Here is an 18,449-nt window from a genome sequence, read left to right on the forward strand (position 1 = left end):
ATACTTTGTCACACCGTATTTGCGCAGCGTAAATTTTTGGGGGAGAAAATGCACTTTTTTTAATAAAAAAATAAGACGGTAAAGTTTTTTTTTTTTTTTTTTTTTTTTTTTTATATTGTGAAAGATAATGTTACGCCAAGTTAATTGATACCCAACATGTCGCGCTTCAAAATTGCGTCCTCTCGTGGAATGCCGACAAACTTTTACCCTTTAAAATCTCCATAGGCGATGTTTAAAAAATTCTACAGGTTGCATGTTTTGAGTTGGAGGTCTAGGGCTAGAATTATTGCTCGAATGATCGCGGTGTTACCTCACGTGTGGTTTGAATATCGTTTACATATGCGGGCGCCACTCAGTTATGTGGTCTCTTCTGCACGCGAGCTTGAAGGGGCGTGTTTTCTGGCTTTTAACTTTTTTAGCTGGCTGCTAGATTCCAAGCAAATTTGTCAAACCCTGACTTGAGGACTGGAAGGATTTGCTCCGTTAATCGGGCCATTTTTTACGATACGGCACTGCATTGCTCTAACTGACAATTGCACACGTCGTGCAACGCTGTACACAAAATAAAGCTTTCTTTTGGTGTTATTTGATTACCTATATTATTTTTTGCACTATAAGCAGCAACAAATTTGAAAAACAATATTTTTGCTAATATCCCAAAGTGTGTGTGCGTGTGATATGTAGAATAGGAGAGAATGAATATATTTTTGGTAAAAAGCATGTGCCCCTTGGCTCTAAAAGCAACCGCCGTACCATGACAGCGATTCGCCCAGGGGAACTAACCTGCCACAGATGGCTTTTAAAAGTGCACTTTGTCATGCGCTATTGGTGCAATTGTATTTTTAGTGAAAATGCTGCACTTGTAATGGCGAGCCTTGGCTGTAACACATTAGGAAAGGGCTCAAGTTATGTGAATGGTCTTAGTGCCTCTGTGCCAAGGGGGTGAGATATTTTGATAGGTTTAAACTGTCCTGGGCACACAGGAACTTTCATATTCTCACTGCTGAACCTGACTAGTAGTGCCTAGGCAGTATGAGTTCTTTGCTGTAGTGAGTTTTTTGTGAACTGAAAGGGGTTGTAAAGGTTTAAATTATAAAAAAAATGGCATACTTGCCTCTATGCAGAGTGGCCCCGATCCTAGTCTTCTGGGGTCCCTCAGGCTGTCTCGGCTCATCCCCCCCCCCCACAAGAGCTAACCCCTTTCTTGGAAGTGCTCAACCAAGGGGGTTAGCCTGCGGGCACTCTCCCCATGTGATGGTGTATCGCTCGGCCCCGGCGTGCAGCGTCATTGATTTGACAGCAGTGGGAGCCAATGGCCGCACTGCTATCAATCGTCCAATGAAGAGCCGGCTCAAGTAAGTAAAACAGGGGCTCGAGGGGCTGTTGAGTGCAAGGTTTCGCCTTAATGCATAGGATGCATTAAGATGAAAAACGGCTTTACCAACCCCTTTAATTAACTTGACAGAGCTAGGACCAGAGGTAACATTTGACTCTCTTGCAGACTGGCATTGCTAGAGTACCATTGGCAGGAGCAGCTGGAGGACCCAGAGTCAGAAGAGCAGCTGGTAGGTGTGCCAGCTGGTGCTCCTATGCCGCAAGCCCCTGCTGGCTTGGCAGGCCCCGTCAGAGGCAGGTAAACCATTTGCATGCAGTTGGTATGCTTGGGAATCACGTAAGCACATGAGATGCTTTCTATAGTCCTTTACCAATATTCTCTAAAGCACTGCTTATGTTTCATTCCATTCTGTGAAAAATGAAACTTGCAAAACAATCTGTATGGCAGTAATATATACAGTAGCTTCAGCTTGAAATGGCTTGTGTAGACCCTGAATCGCTAGGGTAACCGTGCTGTCTTATCGTGCTGTCTTATCGTTCACTCTTCTTGAGGCTCCACTCACTGTGGAGGCCTGTTTTATGTATGTTGCCTTTTTGGTGGACTTTACTACTGCCCTACATTTAAGAGCCCCTTTTACTTATTGATGCTCCATTCACATTTGTCAAGCATTGACTTTACTGTTTATGTAATTTTGGAATACTTATTACACTCCAGTTGTCTCTCCCTTGATGTTTGCTGGATATCATCCTGGCATTTTCTGATAAAGTGTATTTATATACCTGTACAGGTTGTTTTTGTATTTTGGAAAACTTCAATCTAACTTATTGAAGGTGAAATTGTTTTGTCATTGCAGGTGATGACGCCTCAGAGCTGCGACAATGTTGCCGCTGCTGCAGCAGCCACAGCTAGTATCACTGGGGCCCCAACACAGTATGCTGCTGGACGTGTAGATCCACCGCCACCAATGGGTCATGGAGCACCCCCACCAGGTATGAATAATTGTCTCTTGCTGTGCTAGACTGGATCTGTGATGAGAAGTCTGGTTCTGATTCTTATGATGAATCCTTGCAGGATTACCCTGAGATCTAGTCTTGACTCGTGTACTAAGCGATGTCTGATCTGCCTATTACTGACTGTCTTGTTTATGTAGGCATGATGGGTCCACCAATGGGCATGCCCCCAGGCAGAGGAGGACCAATGGGAATGCCACCACCTAATATAAGACCGCCACCACCTGTAATGAGAGGTAAGGAGTTTGGGTGCTTTCCCAATCTAGATGAAAGCAACATGTTTTGTATGCAGAAAAAACAAGTGTGGCGCTAAAAAAATTCCAATAAAAGTCCATATGATAAGACAATTTCAAATAATGAATAGACCAAAGTCCACAGTGTAATCAAATCCCTGAAGAAGATGAAGAGCAATAGAATACAGGTTCCTGAAACCGTGGAAAATGGGAAAAATATCTGCTTACCAGATGATGAGACTCGAATAGGTGTATACCTATCAAGTCATGCAGGCTTGTGAGGTTACAGAGAACCTGATGTCATCTGCTGAGGGAAAGAGATGTATACTGCAATAGTCCTTCCTTCTGAGTGGTGCCGATTATACGATATCCATATAGGTTTCTCAGATATTGGAATCGATGGTTTACCAAAGGAAAATTAAAACGCACATAGCGTGATACTGCGTATGGTTCAAAATTTATTAAAATAGTAAAAATTTTCACTCACGTGTGACCGGAGTAATAAAGCGCTTTGTACAAAAAACTGGCAGAAAAGGTCAGTGTCTTCTCCCGACGCGTTTCGCTCAATAGAACATCGTCTTGGGGCACTGGTTTTGTATGCAATTTTGGAATACTTATTACACTCCAGTGGTCTCTCCCTTGACGTTTCCTGGATATCATCCTGGAATTTTCTCATACTGTATATACCTGTACAGGTTTTTTGTATTTAGTTAAACTATAACTTACTGAAGGTGAATATGTTTGTCATTACAGGTGAGGACACCTCAGAGCATGGCATTGTTGCTGCAGCAGCCACAGCTAGTATTGCTGGGTCCCCAACAGTGTGCTGCTGGACGTGGAGGTCCACCAATGGGCTGTGGAGCACCCGCACCAGGTATGAATGTTTTTTTTGCTGTGCGAGACTGGATCTGTGATGAGAAGCCTGGTTCTGATTCTTTTGATGAATCCTTGCAGGATTACCCTGAGATCTAGTCTTGACTCAAATACTAAGCAATGTTTGATCTGCCCATTACTCACTATTTGTGTAGGCATGATGCAGTAGTATATACAGTAGGTACAGCTTGAAATTGATGGCTTATGTAGATCCTGAAGCCCTAGGGCTCTAGCTAGGGTACCCCTGCTGTCCTTTACTTATCGTTGACTACTCCCTTCTTGGCCCCTCTCACTGTGAAGACCTCTGTTTTATGCATGTTGCCTTTTGTAAGGTGGACTCTACTACTGCCCTACATTTACGAGCCTCTCTTACTTTTATATTGATGCTCCATTGATTTTTGTGAAGCGTTGACCTTACAGTCGAATGCAATTTTTGGAATACTTATTACACTCCAGTTGTCCCTTGACATTTGCTGGCTATCCTGGAATTTTATGATGCTGTATTTATATACCTGTACAGGTTGTTTGTATTTTGGAAAAACTTCAATCCAACTTATTGAAGGTGAAAATGTTGGTTTGTCATTACAGGTGATCACACCAGAGCTGTAGGAATGTTGCTGCAGCAGCCACAGTTGGTATTGCTGGGGCCCCAACACAGTATGCTTCTAGAGGACGTGGAGGTCCACCGCCACCAATGGGTCATGGAGCACCCCCACCAGGTATGAATAATTTTGTCTCTTGCTGTGCTAGACTGGATCTGTGATGAGAAGCCTAGTCCTGATTCTTTTGATGAATCCTTGCAGGATTACCCTGAGATCTAGTCTTGACTCGTGTACTTAGCAATGTCTGATCTGCCTAGTACTGACTGTCTTGTTTATGTAGGCATGATGGTTCCACCAATGGGCATGCCCCCAGGCAGAGGAGGACCAATGGGAATGCCACCACCTGGAATGAGAGGTAAGAAGTTTGGGGAAAGCACACAATCTAAATTAAACAAACATGTTTTTTTGTATGCAATTTTGGAATACTTATTACACTCCAGTTATGTCTCCCTTGACGTTTGCTGGATTTCGTCCTGGAACTTTCTGATACTGTTTATATACATGTACAGGTTGTTTGTATTTTGGAAAACTTCAATCTAACTTATTGAAGGTGAAATTGTTGGTTTGTCATTTCAGGCAATGACACCTCAGAGCCGTGGCAACATTGCCGCAGCATTCACAGCTAGTATTGCTGGGGCCCCAGCATTGTGTGCTGCTGGACGTGGAGCTTCACCACCATCAATTGGCTGTGGAGCACCCCCACCAGGTATGAATAATTTGATCTTTTGCTGTGCTAGACTGGATCTGTGATGAGAAGCCTGGTTCTGATTCTTTTGATGAATCCTTGCAGGATTACCCTGAGATCTAGTCTTGTGTACTAAGCGATGTCTGATCTGCCTATTACTGACTGTCTTGTTTGTTTAGGCATGATGGGCCCACATCCAGGCATGAAGGCCACCCATGGGTCCACCAATGGGCATGCCCACAGGCAGAGGACCAATGGGAATGCCACCACCTGGAATGAGAGGTAAGGAGTTTGTGTGCTTTCCCAATCTAAATTAAACCATTATGTTTTGTATGCAATTTTGGCATACTTATTACACTCCAGTTGTCTCTCCCTTGACGTTTGCTGGATATCGTCCTGGAATTTTCTGAGACTGTTTATATACCTGTACAGGTTGTTGGTATTTTGGAAAACTTCAATCTAACTTATTGAAGGTGAGACTTTTGGTTTGTTATTTCAGGTGATGACACCTCAGAGCCGTGGCAACATTGCCGCTGCATCCACAGCTAGTATTGCTGCAGCCCCAGCACGGTGTGCTGCTGGAGGACGTGGATGTCCACTGCCACCAGGTATGAATAATTTGGTCTTTTGCTGTGCTAGACTGGATCTGTGATGAGAAGCCTGGTTCTGATTCTTTTGATGAATCCTTGCAGGATTACCCTGAGATCTAGTCTTGTGTACTAAGCGATGCCTGATCTGCCCATTACTAACTGTCTTGTTTATGTAGGCATGAAACCATCTATGGGCAATGCCCTCAGGCAGAGGAGGACCAAATGGTACCGCCACCTGGAATTAGAGGTAAGAAATTTGGGTGCTTTCCCAATCTTAAAATCTACACAAAGCCATGTTGGTTTCATTTAAAGTAAAACCTTTTGGAACTATAGGAAGTAATAGTTGCTTCATCTTTGTACATAATGCTAGAGGATGTTTAGTTATTAAGTTCTATGGTTAGGGTTGCCACACATGAGCAGGTGCCAATAGCACTGCTTTAAAGGGGTTGTAAAGGTTTGTTTTTATTGTCTAAATGGGTTACTTTAAGCTAGTGCTGTTGGTTCACTTACCTTTTCTTTCGATTTCCCTTCAAAATATTTTTTTTTTTTTGTCGAATTTCTCACTTCCTGTTCCTCAGTAAGGTGTTCAGTAAGCTGTTCTAAATGACTTTCCACCGCTCGCTTGGATGATGGAAAGCTTACTGAGGAGAAACGGGAAGTGAGAAATTCAAACCAAGTAAACAAACCTTTAGAAGGGAAAAAGGTAAGTGAACCAACAATGCACTAGCTTAAAGGAACCTATTTAGAAAATAAAAGCCGAACCTTTACAACCCCTTTAAAAGCAAGAACATTGCTAGGCAACAGTTTTTCTTTGACAGATAATCCCTACAGGATTGAGAAACTAAAATGACCCACCTAAACTGATCCAGGGCCTCCTGATCAGGTTGGAAGGATGGCATCTAACTTATTGAAGGTGAATTTGTTTCATTACAGGTGAGGACACCTCTGAGCCATGGCAATGTTGCTGCAGCAGCCACAGCTAGTATTGCTGGGTCCCCAACAGTGTGCTGCTGAAGGACATGGAGGTCCACCACCATCAATGGGCTGTGGAGCACCCCCACCTGGTATGAATAATTTTGTCTTGCTGTGCTAGACTGGATCTGTGATGAGAAGCCTGGTTCTGATTCTTTTGATGAATCCTTGCAGGATTACCCTGAGATCTAGTCTTGACTCATGTACTAAGCGATATCTGATCTGACTGTTTTGTGTAGGCATAATGCAGTAGTATATACAGTAGGTACAGCTTGAAATTGATAGCTTATGTAGACCCTGAAGCCCTAGGGCTCTAGCTAGGGTACCCCTGCTGTTTGCTTATCGTTCACTCTTCTCCCTTGGTCCCTCTCACTGTGAAGGCCTCTTATGTATGTTGCCTTTTATAAGGTGGACTCTACTACTGCCTTACACTTATTTACGAGACACTTTTATATTGATGCTCCATTGATTTTTGTGAAGCGTTGACTTTACAGTTGAATGTAATTTTTGGAATTATTACACTCCAGTTGTCTCTCCCTTGACATTTGCTGGCTATCATAGTTTTCTGATACTGTATTTATAAACCTGTACAGATTTTTTTGTATATTGGAAAAACTTCAATGCAACTTGAAGGTGAAAATTTTGGTTTGTCATTACAGGGGATCACACCAGAGCCGCAGCAATGTTGCTGCTGCAGCCACAGCTAGTATTGCTTGGTCCCCCAACAGTGTGCTGCTGGAGGATGTGGAGGTCCACCGCCACAAATGGGTCATGGAGCACCCCCACCAGGTATGAATAATTGTCTCTTGCTGTGCTAGACTGGATCTGTGATGAGAAGCCTGGTTCTGATTCTTTTGATGAATCCTTGCAGGATTACCCTGAGATCTAGTCTTGACTTGTGTACTAAGTGATGTCTGATCTGTCTATTACTGACTGTCTTATTTTATATAGGCATGATAAGCACACCTCCAGGCATGGGTCCACCAATGGGCAACCTCCAGGCAGAGGAGGCAAAAATGGGAATGCTGCAACCTAATGAGACTGCCACCATCTGGAATGAGGTAAAAAGTTCAGATGCTTTCCCAAGCTAAATGAAACCAACATGGCTTTGTGTAGGTTTTAAAAGTAAAACCTTTTAAAACCATTAACTATAGGAAGTAATTGTAGTTTTTTTTTCTTCCTTGTCTATAATTCTGGAGTAGGATGTTTAGTTATTGAGTTCTACTGTTAGGGTTGCCGCACATGAGCAGGTGCAATAGCACTGCCTTAAAAGCAAATACATTGCTAGGCAATAAGAATTTTTTATTTTCGTTTTTTCACTCCTCTAGGGGATTATCTGTCCAACGTAACTGATCCAGGGCTTCTTGGTCAAATGTTAAAGGATGGCATCTACATTTTTTAAGTTGTTTCATTACAGGTGATGACACCTCAGAGCTGTGGCAATGTTGCTGCAGCAGCCACAGCTAGTATTGCTGGGGCCCCAACAGTGTGCTGCTGGAATGTGGATTTCCACCAATGGGCTGTGGAGCACCCCCACCAGGTATGAATAATTTGGTCTTTTGTTGTGCTAGACTGGATCTGTGATGAGAAGCCTGGTTCTGATTCTGTTGATGAATCCTTGCAGGATTACCCTGAGATCTAGTCTTGATTCTTGTACTAAGCGATGTCTGATCTGTCCATTACTGACTGTCTTGTTTATGTAGGCATGATGGGCCCACCTCCAGGCATGAGGTCACCAATGGGCATGCCCCAGGCAAATTAGGACCAATGGGAATGCCACCACCTGGAATGGGAGGTAAGAAGTTCAGGTGCTTTCCCAATCTAAATAAAACAAACATGGCTTTTTGTGTGGGTTTTAAAAGTAAACTTTTTGAAACCTGAACTATAAGAAGTAATAGTTGTAGTTGCTTCATCCTTGTATATAATGCTGGATGATGTTTAGTTATCGAGTTCTACTGTTGGGGTTGCCACATATGAGCAGGTGCACTGCCTTAAAAGTTGCTTGGCAATAAGAATTAATTTTTCAATCCTGTAGGGGGATTATCTGTCAAATGACCCACCTAACTGATCCAGTGCCTCTGGGGCAGGTTTCAAGGATGGCATCTAGAGAGAAGCCTAGGATTTTTTTTTTTGAGTATGTATGTCACTACATAGTATCTCCAAATGAGATTCGTGTCAGATTGTAATGTTGGCTTTAGAGATCCCCTTGTTAATAGTGGCAATCGGATAACTTCTGCTACAGCAGCACCTGGGACTTTTATTGTGGTCGGTGTCCCTGTTGAAGTTCATTTGTCTAGTGAAACAATTATACCTGCAACAGTAGGTGAGGTTCATTTTTTCACCCCCTAAACTTATCCAGTAAAACAAATGTAATCAATTTAAGCAAATATGTGTTCTGCTACATATTTTTGATAAAACAAATTCCAAGAAGTGTGTATTGATCTAGTTGCACAAGTTAAAGTGTCTACAAACTGCAATATTTGATCTTTTTTCTAGTAGTGGCAGCAATTTGGCTTTTCTTCTGGGGACTGCGGCAGCTATATCTGTCAGACACTTTTTGGGGGAACCAGTGACATCACAGTAATTGGTGTTAAAAATATGCACTGTTGCTGTACTAATGACACGGGAAAGGGGTTAATGGGGGGGGGGGGGGGGTGGTTAAGGGGTTGTGTGTTCCCTGGGGGTAGGACTGAGTGGGAAAACAGACCCGAGTTCCTGCTTGGCAGGAAGATGAGATCTGTACTCCCCTCTTAAAATTGGTGATCTGCCTTGTTTACATGTGCAGATCCCTATTCTGTCTGCCTCTGCGGGGAACGATTGTGGGTGGCCGGCAGACATCTTGTTCAATGAACAAAAAATGAGCTCATACCACCTTGTTCTCCCCCAAAGGACAAGGGATGGGAGCAAAAGGCGAACTGCCTAAGGGACAGATGCACAGACTGAAAGTACAGGTTATCTACTACCTGGACACCAGCTCCAGTGCTGCAACACTCTTTATAATGATTCCTAGAGCATTGATAAATGACAAACTGTCTGCTGGGGTAAGGGGACCTATGTTGGGCCAGGACAGAATAGAGGTCCCCCTGAATGGGTTTGTTGAGTATTCCCTGGTGTTGACAAGTGACACCAGGGAGGGTTCATGAACAGGTTGGGGATGATGCAGTAGGCGCACCTTGATCTTCCCAGAAGTATTGCAGCAGACTTAATTTGTCTGCAAAGCTACACGGCGCCATGACACCTGCTATCATTTTGGCAGATTGCCACAAGGTGGTTACCCTTAGGATGTCCTCTCTTGGGGTATTGGTTGCTGTGGGTGTTTGCCCACTTATGAGCTGGCAGGCTTCGTCTGTCTCCACCTTATTGTGAAAGGGCCCTTTGTGTGTGCTATATAAGTGTACAGCGATCGCTGTTATACATTTAACCCCTTAACGCCCGCCGCACGACTATTTACGTCCGCACAATGGCACGGACAGGCAGATGGGCGTATATATACGTCCTTGCCTTCTAGCGGGTGGGGGGTCAGATCGGGACCCCCTCCAGTGCATGTGGCGGGTGGATCCCCTTGGGGAGCGATCCGGGACGACAGTGCGGCTATTCGTTTATAGCCGCACCGTCGCGATCGCTCCCCGGAGCTGAAGCACGGGGAGAGCCGTATGTAAACACGGCTTCCCCGTGCTTCACTGTGGCGGCGTATCGATCGAGTGATCCCTTTTATAAGGGAGACTCGATCGATGATGTCAGTCCTACAGTTGTAAACACACGCTAAGTGAACACCAACTCCTACAGCGCCCCCTGTGGTTAACTCCCAAACCGCAACTGTCATTTTCACAATAAACGATGCAATTTAAATGCAGTTTTTGCTGTGAAAATGACAATGGTCCCAAAAATGTGTCAAAATTGTCCGAAGTGTCCGCCATAATGTCGCAGTCACGAAAAAAATCGCTGATCGCCGCCAATAGTAGTAAAAAAACTAAAGGCAATAAAACTATCCCCTATTTTGTAAACGCTATAAATTTTGCGCAAACCAATCGATAAACGCTTATTGTGATTTTTTTTTTTTTTTTTTTTTTTTACCAAAAATAGGTAGAATACATATCGGCCTAAACTGAGGAAAAAAAAAATATATATTTTTGGGGGATATTTATTATAGCAAAAAGTAAAAAATATTGCATTTTTCAAAATTGTCGCTGTATTCTTGTTTATAGCGCAAAAAATAAAAACCTCAGGTGATCAAATACCACCAAAAGAAAGCTCTATTTGTGGGGGAAAAAAGGACGCCAATTTTGTTTGGGAGCCACGTCGCACGACCGCGCAATTGTCTAAGCGACGCAGTGCCGAATCGCAAAACCTGGCCATTTAGCTGCAAAATGGTCCGGGGCTTAAGTGGTTAACCACTTGCCTACAGAGCACTTGCACCCCCTTCCTGCCTAAGCCGTTTTTTGCCTTTGATCAGTGCCCTGATTACATTGCTAGATTTACCCCTGTGTGGAGATGCTGTTGATTGGCTCTCCTCGCTGCAAACTGTCAGAGGAGAGCAGATTAACGCCATCTGTGTTTACATGTGATGGCTGTAATTGGACACAGCCGATCACATGGTTAAAGAGCCGTGGATGCGGCTCATTGGAGATTGGGGTTGCGCAGTGTCCTTGCAACATGGCATGGCCGTGCTGTGTGCCCGTTCTGGGATGCAGTCAATTGATGGTGGGTGGGCGGATACTAGTTATGTTTAAGGAGACTCCCATTTGCTTCTGTTCCAAATAACCAAATATTTTGTCTAGGAGCTGAAGCTGTACATTTTATGGGGTAACAGTATTTGCTATGCACTTTTTGTGCCTAGACTTCGATCACCTGAAGCTCCCTATGTTCTACCATTATAGATGTATAATGGGTCTGTAACCAGACTAAATCTGTGATTATACGAATTGTTTGCTTTGTGGTACTGATGTGAATTGCTGGGTGTGGGGTATTGGATAAATACTTAATGCCCCTGTCCTCATACTTCAGTAAAATAACCCCCGTAGTTATAACATACTTGAAGGCAAATCCACGTTGCACTTGGAAGTGCAGTTGCTGTAGATCTGAGTCGAAAAATCTTAAAAGGCAAGTTGTGATTTTAAGTTTATACTTTTTTTTATTGGGTCATATTCTTTTGGTACCATGGTGGATCTTGCCTCGTATGTGATCTAATATATTGACACTAAGGCTGCTTTTCCACTGTTGTGACCCTGAGGTTTTGTGATTTGAAGCGCGGCTTTTACCCAACTTCAGTCTCTGTAGTGCAGGGACCTTTTCTAGGCAACTGAGTTGCATAAATTGGAACTGGTGCCTTTGTGATCTATTGGCTATGACTTGTCATCTGACTTTGAACCATTAGGCTCCGTTTCCACCAGTACCACATGTGACTCTGGACAAACAACCTGCTTCAAATTTAGCCCTTTTGTATGTGGTTGTGTGAGTTGGGAGGGGTTTACCTGACCTTTTTACAATGTCTTGTGCAATCAGCAAAAGGTTGTCTCAATGCATTAATGTTAGACAGCAGGTATGTAAATGGTTTAGAGCAGGGATCGACAAATCCCGGGCGCCAGGTCGCCATGGCGACTAGAAAGTGTCCTGGCGACTCGGCTTGGCAGGTGGGCAAAAAAAAAAAAATTCTCCCTTTCATAGACGGACACAGCCTTCTTTGACATTAGGGTTATGCTTCTTCCTACCAGGAGAGTTTAGGCAGAATTTAACAGCACTTAAAGTGTTACCTTTCCTTCGTGCGCTCCTCCCAGGGGGCATGGCTCCCCCAGGCATAACCCACACCCTGCTCTAGGAGCCTCCGTCTTTTTCTGCCTAACGACAGGAGAGTCAGGCGCTCTCTGGAGTGTTTCCTGGCGATTTTTCTCGCTTTTATTTTTTTGTTCCTGCATTTTTGAATCCTGCGATTCTTCTATCAACAGCCGACTGGGTGACAGGCTGAGTCCTCGACACTTGTAGTCCCCCCCCCCCCCCCATGTTCGGCCATCGAGCGTGTGCAGGCCCTCGGCTCAGCTGTGGGACGTCCAGGGGCGGCCGGGGAACTTCGGTTCTAGGGCTCACATATGACCGGTCTCTATGGCTGTGTCAGTGTGTCTGGCCGACAGCCATACCGTTTATGGACGTTGGTTCTGTCTGGGATACCTCCAGCCGGGTAGTCGCAGCATGGGTAAGTAGTGGCCCCTTACTCAGGTAAGTGGTCTGGCTGGAATGTTTCCCTGGGGAGGTCGACTGAGGGTCCGCCCTGCTTTCCTCTCTCCCCTTCCTCTCCCTCCTTCCCCTGACTGGGTAGTGGCTGTGAAGGGGGGCCTCCTGGGTTTTCTTTATTACCACCGGGGCCCGTGTGTTGGGGGACTGTGTGTTGTTACTCTGGGGGGTTACGGGTGGCAGTTTGTTTGGAGTTTCTCTGTTGAGCAACTCCGGTTTTTGTTTGGGGTGTAACCTGGTTTGCTGTGTTACTTTCCCACCCCTCGAATTTTTTGACACTGCTTGGGGACGTCCCTAATGTCAAAGAAGGCTGTGTCAGTCTATGAACGGAAGAGAAAATAGGATTTTTGTACTCGCCGTAAAATCCATTTCTCGGAGTTCATAGACGGACACAGCACCCATCCCTCCTTGGTTTGTACTGCTTGTTGCGGACTGAGGCTCCTAGAGCAGGGTGTGGGTTATGCCTGGGGGAGCCACGCCCCCTGGGAGGAGCGGCACGAAGGAAAGGTTTTAACACTTTAAGTGCTGTTAAATTCTGCCTAAACTCTCCTGGTAGGAAGAAGCATAACCCTAATGTCAAAGAAGGCTGTGTCCGTCTATGAACTCAGAGAAATGGATTTTACGGTGAGTACAAAAATACAATTTTTTTTGTAAGCTGGCGCCATCTGGTGGTGAGCCGTTGGTATTACAAGTTAAGCATTACAAGTTAGACGGCAATTCTAATGTCACTTTTCACTATTTTCACTGCCATCTTCCCTCTAATTGGAACCCCCAAACACTATATATATTTTTTATCGTAACACCCTAGAGAATAAAATGGCGATCATTGCATTACTTTCTGACACGCCGTATTTGCGCAGCGGTCTTACAAGTGCACTTTTTTTGGGAAAAAATTACACTTTAATTTAAAAAATAAGACAACAGTAAAGTTATCCCCATTTTTTTTTTTATATTATGGAAGATGTTACGCCGAGTAAATTCATACCCAACATGTCACGCTTCAAAATTGCGTCCGCTCGTGGAATGCCGACAAACTTTTACCCTTTAAAATCCCCATAGGCGACGTTTAAAAAAATCTGCCGGATTTATTTGTGTGATTTGTTTCACTTAAGGACATTATATATTTTTTGGACACTTGGACATTTTTTCATTGGCACATTTCTATTTTTATTTATGTGTTAATAATTTTGTTTGCGCCGCACTCTTTTTTCACTGATTCTTTGGGAATATTTTTATGAATTCATTCTTAGTGCTGGCTAGCATATATTTTCTATTTGTATTTCCCAGCGCTGAATTTTCACATTTTTTATTTGAGTTAGAGGAGGTCTAGGTCTAGAATTATTGCTCTCGCTCTACCAATCGCGGCTATATCTCACATGTGTGGTTTGAACACCGTTTACATATGCGGGCGCTGCTCACGTATGTGTTCGCTTCTGTGCGCAAGCTTGACAGGGCGCGTTTTCTGGCTCCTAACTTTTTTAGCTGGCTCCTAGATTCCAAGCAAATTTGTCAACCCCTGGTTTAGAGAATCTCTGGTTGCTGTGACCTTACCTGGGTATCTTTTATGCAATCTTTCAGGCTATATGGACAAATTCCAGAACTTGCATTATGTAGTCTTTATTAAATAAGTATTTTTTGGGAGTTGGCCCTTGTGGTAGAAGGTTCTGTACAGTGGGTACAGAAAGTATTCAGACCCCTTAAATGTTTCCCTCATATATTGCAGCCATTTGCTAAAATCATTTAAGTTCATTTTTTTCCCCTCAATGTACACACAGCACCCCATATTGACGGACAAACACAATTTACATTTTTGCAGATTTATTAAAAAAAACAAATATCACATGGTCCGAAGTAGTCGGACCCTTTGCTGTGGCAGTCGTATATGTAACTTGGGTGCTGTCCATTTCTTCTGATCATCCTTGAGATGGTTCTACACCTTCATTTGGGTCCAGCTGTGTTTGATTATACTGATTGGACTTGATTTGGAAAGCCACACACCTGTATATAAGACCTTGGAGCTCACAGTGCATGTTGGAGCAAATGAGTCATGAGGTCAAAAAAACTGCCTGAAGAGCTCAATTGTGACAAGGCACGCATCTGGCCAAGGTTACAAAAAATTCTGCTGCACTTGAGGTTCCTAAGAGCACAGTGGCCTCCATAATCCTTAAATGGAAGACATTTGGGACGACGAGAACCCTTCCTAGAGCTGGCCGTCCATCCAAACTGAGCTATTGGTGGAGAAGAGCCTTGGTGAGAGTTAAAGAACCCAAAGATCACTGTGGCTGAGCTCCAGAGATGCAGTTGGGAGAAAGTTGTACGTCAACCATACCTGCAGCCCTCCACCAATCAGGGCTTTATGGCAGAGTGGCCCGACGGAAGCCTCTCCTCAGTGCAAGACACATGAGAGTCTGCATGAAGTTGGCTACAAAAACACCTGAAGGACTCCAAGATGGTGAGAAAAGAGATTCTCTGGTCTGAGATCAAGAACTTTTTGGCCTTAATTCTGAGCGGCACGCGTGGGGAAAACCAGGCACTGCTAATCACCTGTCCAATACAGTCCCAACAGTGAAGCATGGCGGTGGCAGCATCATGCTGTGTTTTTTTTTTCAGCAGCAGGGTGACTGGTTGCAATCGAGGGAAAGATGAATGCCGCCAAGCACAGGGATATCCTGGACAAAAACCTTCAGAGTGCTCAGGACCTCAGACTGGGCTGAAGGTTTACCTTCCAACAAGACAATGACCCCAAGCACACGGCTAAAATAATGGAGTGGCTTCACAACAACTGCCCTGACTTGAACCCAATTGAGCATCTCTGGAGAGACCTAAAAATGGCTGTCCACCGTTTGCCATTCCTCCTTGCAGATCCTCTCCAGTTCTGTCAGGTGAAATGGTAGAGGATCCCCAAATCAGGTGTGAAAACTTGTTGCATCTTTCTCAAAGGCTCATGGCTGTATCACAGTGTGCTTCTGCTAAATACTGAGCAAAGGGTCTGAAATATCAAATGGTCCCAAGTATTCAGTTTATTTTTTTAATCTGCAATGTCAGCTATTCTGTCAATATGGGGCGCTGTGTGTACATTAATGAGGAAAAATTAACTTTAATTATTTTAGCAAATACCTGCAATGTAACAGTGAAATTTTAAGGGGGTCTGGATACTTCCCGTACCCACTGTAAGTTTTCTTTTATGAATATACCTCAATACTAGCCTCTTGTACTTAAAGCAGTTGTATAGTCAAAATGTTTACTTTACATATATTTGTGCATGTCATTATTTAAAATCATTTGCTGGTAGCTTTTTTTATTTTATTTTTTTACCTGTTTCATTGCAAAGTTATCAGTGCATTATCGAGTGGGGACATGTGCCGGATCCACATTCATTCTGGCAAGCAGAGCCTCTGCCGGATAAATTCTTTGTCGGGGCTGCGTCATTTCCTCATGTAGACGTCTGCCCTGACATCCCGCAATGCTTTGTGCGAATCCAAGAGCATGATGGTTAACACGTAAAAGAGGCTTGAATATTGTGACCATATTGGGCACGCGTGGGATTAGAGACGAGGGGGAGCTGTGGGCGGAAATTGTAATTGAATGAGACGCGGAAGACCACAAACGAAATGGTGCGGGCTTACTACAGGAATTGCACTCCACAAGATCAACAGTTTATACAGTAAGGCTAGTAATGTAGATCTACATATAGCAATCAATAGAAGTAGATGGTCTTTAAGAATATTAAATTGTAGAGATTGTACTGGACGGTTTACTACCGCTTTTAAGCTTGTGTTTTTTTTTTTTTTTTTTTTTTTTTTTTCTCTGGGGTTCTTTTTCTTGGAAGCTCCTAACATTGTAGTTCAATGTGAAGATATTGATTGCAATACTGAGCCCTTTATTTGGATCACTAATCTTTCCTAGGGTTTATACAGTAGTAGGACCCGTAGTCAGTGTGCCAGCTGGTGCTCCTATTCCGCAAGCCCCTACTGGCTTAGCAGGGTGTTGGAGGACCATCTCAGCAGGTAAACCATTTACATGCAGTTGGCAGATGTGCTTACAAGATTTCCAAGCATGCCTTGTATAGTCCTTTACCAATATTCTCTAAAGCACTGCTTGTGTTTCATTCCATTTTGTGAAAAATGAAACCTACAAAACAATCTGTATAACATGGTAGTATATACAGTAGGTACATTTTGAAATGGCTTATGTAGAACTTGAAGCTCCAGCTAGCGTACCCCGCTGTCGTTTTTTTAAACTTATCGTTCACTCCCCCCCCCCCCTCTGAGGCCCCCTCACTTTGGAGGCCTCTGTTTTTATGTGTTGCCTTTTGGGTGGACTTTACTACTGTCCTACACTACTGTCCTACATTTACAAGCCCCTATTACTTTATGCTCCATTCACATTTTTTGTTAAACATTATGGTTTTGTATAATCTTGGAATACTTATTACACCAGTTGTCTCTCCCTTGACGTTTGCTGGATATCATCCTGGAATTTTCTGATGCTGTATATACCTGTACAGGTTGTTTGTATTTTAGAAAACTTCAATCTAACTTATTGAAGGTGAAATTGTTGGTTTGTCATTACAGGTGATACCTCAGCAGTGGCAACGTTGCTATAGCAGCCACAGTTTTTCTAGGGCCCCAACAGTGTGCTGCTGAAGGACATGGTGGTCCGCCGCCACAATGGGTCGTGGAGTACCCCCACCAGGTATGAATATTTTTGGTCTTTTGCTGTGCTAGACTTGATCTGTGATGAGAAGCCTGGTTCTGATTCTTTTGATGAATCCTTGCAGGATTACCCTGAGATCTAGTCTTGTGTTCTAAGCGATGTCTGATCTGCCTATTACTGTCTTATTTATGTAGGCATGAAGCCACCCATGGGCATGCCCCCAGGCAGAGGACCAACCGCTAAATCGGACACTGACACTTTTCTGGGAAACCAGTGACATTGCAGTAATCGGTGCTAAATATGCACTGTTACTGTACTTGACACTGGCAGGGGTTAACAAGGGCGATTAAGGGGGTTAAGTGTGTTCCCTGGGAGTGTTTTCTAACTGGGATGGACTGACTGGGAAAACAGACCTGTGTTGCTGCTTAGCAGGAAGATCAGATCTCTGCCCTCCCCTCTTCGACTGGCAATCTGCTTTGTTTACATGTGCAGATCCCTGTTCTGCCTGCCTCTGGGGAATGATTGTGGGTGTCCGGCAGACATCTGGTTCAGTCTACAAAACGTGAGCTGATGGGTTAATTTTGCTTTGAATGGAAGAAGTAAAGTTGTCCTAGTGTTGCTTGCTCTAAGAAAATTGTCTTATTTTACAGGTCCTCCACCACCAAGCATGAGGCCAACCAGGCCATGATCCAAGCTGCCTGAAGACTTCACTTGTACATCTGGTGTTCCTCATTGGCTCTTGTCATGGGACTGTTTAAATGTTTTGTAACCTTTTCTTTGTAAATTTTTAATAAAGTAAAAAAAACTCACTTTTTTTGTCAGCTGAAATGCTAATTGAGCTTTCTTCCATATGAAGTACCGTATTTATCTTGCTATAACGTGCCCGGCGTATAGCTCGCACCCCTGAACTTGAAGGAAAATTCCTGGGGGGGGGGGGACTTGGTTTGGATGCCCCTCGTCTGTGTCTTGCCCATCGGTGGCCTCGTCTGGTCCGGTGGCCATCGCGGTGTCCTCCCTGCGCTGTTTGAACCACTGCTCCGGCATATACCGAGCGCAGTACACTCGGGTATAGTCGGGCAGGCTCGGCTCCTCTCGCGTGAAGGACGCACAGGACGTGACCGCGAGAGGAGCCGAACATGCCCACCTATACCCGAGTACTGCGCTCGGTATATGCCGGCGCAGTGGTTCAAACAGAGTGGGTATCGGCGTATATCGCGCACCCACGATTTTGCCCTGATTTTCAGGGCAAAAGTGCACGGTATATGCA

The 18,449-nt window shown here is 44.1% G+C and overlaps 1 protein-coding gene across 3 annotated transcripts; it reads left to right on the forward strand.

The window, feature by feature from the left end:
• The first annotated feature begins 1,158 nt into the window (after positions 1 to 1,158).
• LOC120918594 (small nuclear ribonucleoprotein-associated protein B'-like) lies at positions 1,159 to 17,991 on the forward strand. Of its 3 annotated transcripts, XR_005744423.1 has the most exons (14): positions 1,189 to 2,325; positions 4,041 to 4,171; positions 4,335 to 4,409; positions 4,631 to 4,760; positions 4,919 to 5,021; positions 5,239 to 5,347; positions 5,506 to 5,576; positions 6,263 to 6,393; positions 6,961 to 7,090; positions 7,253 to 7,362; positions 7,719 to 7,841; positions 8,005 to 8,096; positions 17,101 to 17,221; positions 17,833 to 17,991. XR_005744423.1 is itself a non-coding variant. In XM_040330264.1 (6 exons), the coding sequence occupies exons 1-4, from the start codon at positions 2,193 to 2,195 to the stop codon at positions 8,008 to 8,010; spliced, it is 372 nt and encodes a 123-aa protein (XP_040186198.1). In that variant the 5' UTR covers positions 1,159 to 2,192; the 3' UTR covers positions 8,011 to 8,096; positions 17,101 to 17,221; positions 17,833 to 17,991. The 3 variants fall into 3 exon arrangements, 1 of the variants encoding a protein (XP_040186198.1); XR_005744424.1 differs by lacking the exons at positions 4,041 to 4,171; positions 4,335 to 4,409; positions 4,631 to 4,760 and having other exon boundaries at positions 1,195 to 2,325; XM_040330264.1 differs by lacking the exons at positions 4,041 to 4,171; positions 4,335 to 4,409; positions 4,631 to 4,760; ... (3 more) ...; positions 6,263 to 6,393; positions 6,961 to 7,090 and having other exon boundaries at positions 1,159 to 2,325.
• The last annotated feature ends 458 nt before the right edge of the window (positions 17,992 to 18,449 follow it).

This window comes from Rana temporaria, chromosome 12 (genome assembly GCF_905171775.1).
Source record: "Rana temporaria chromosome 12, aRanTem1.1, whole genome shotgun sequence".
Lineage (NCBI taxonomy): Eukaryota > Metazoa > Chordata > Amphibia > Anura > Ranidae > Rana > Rana temporaria.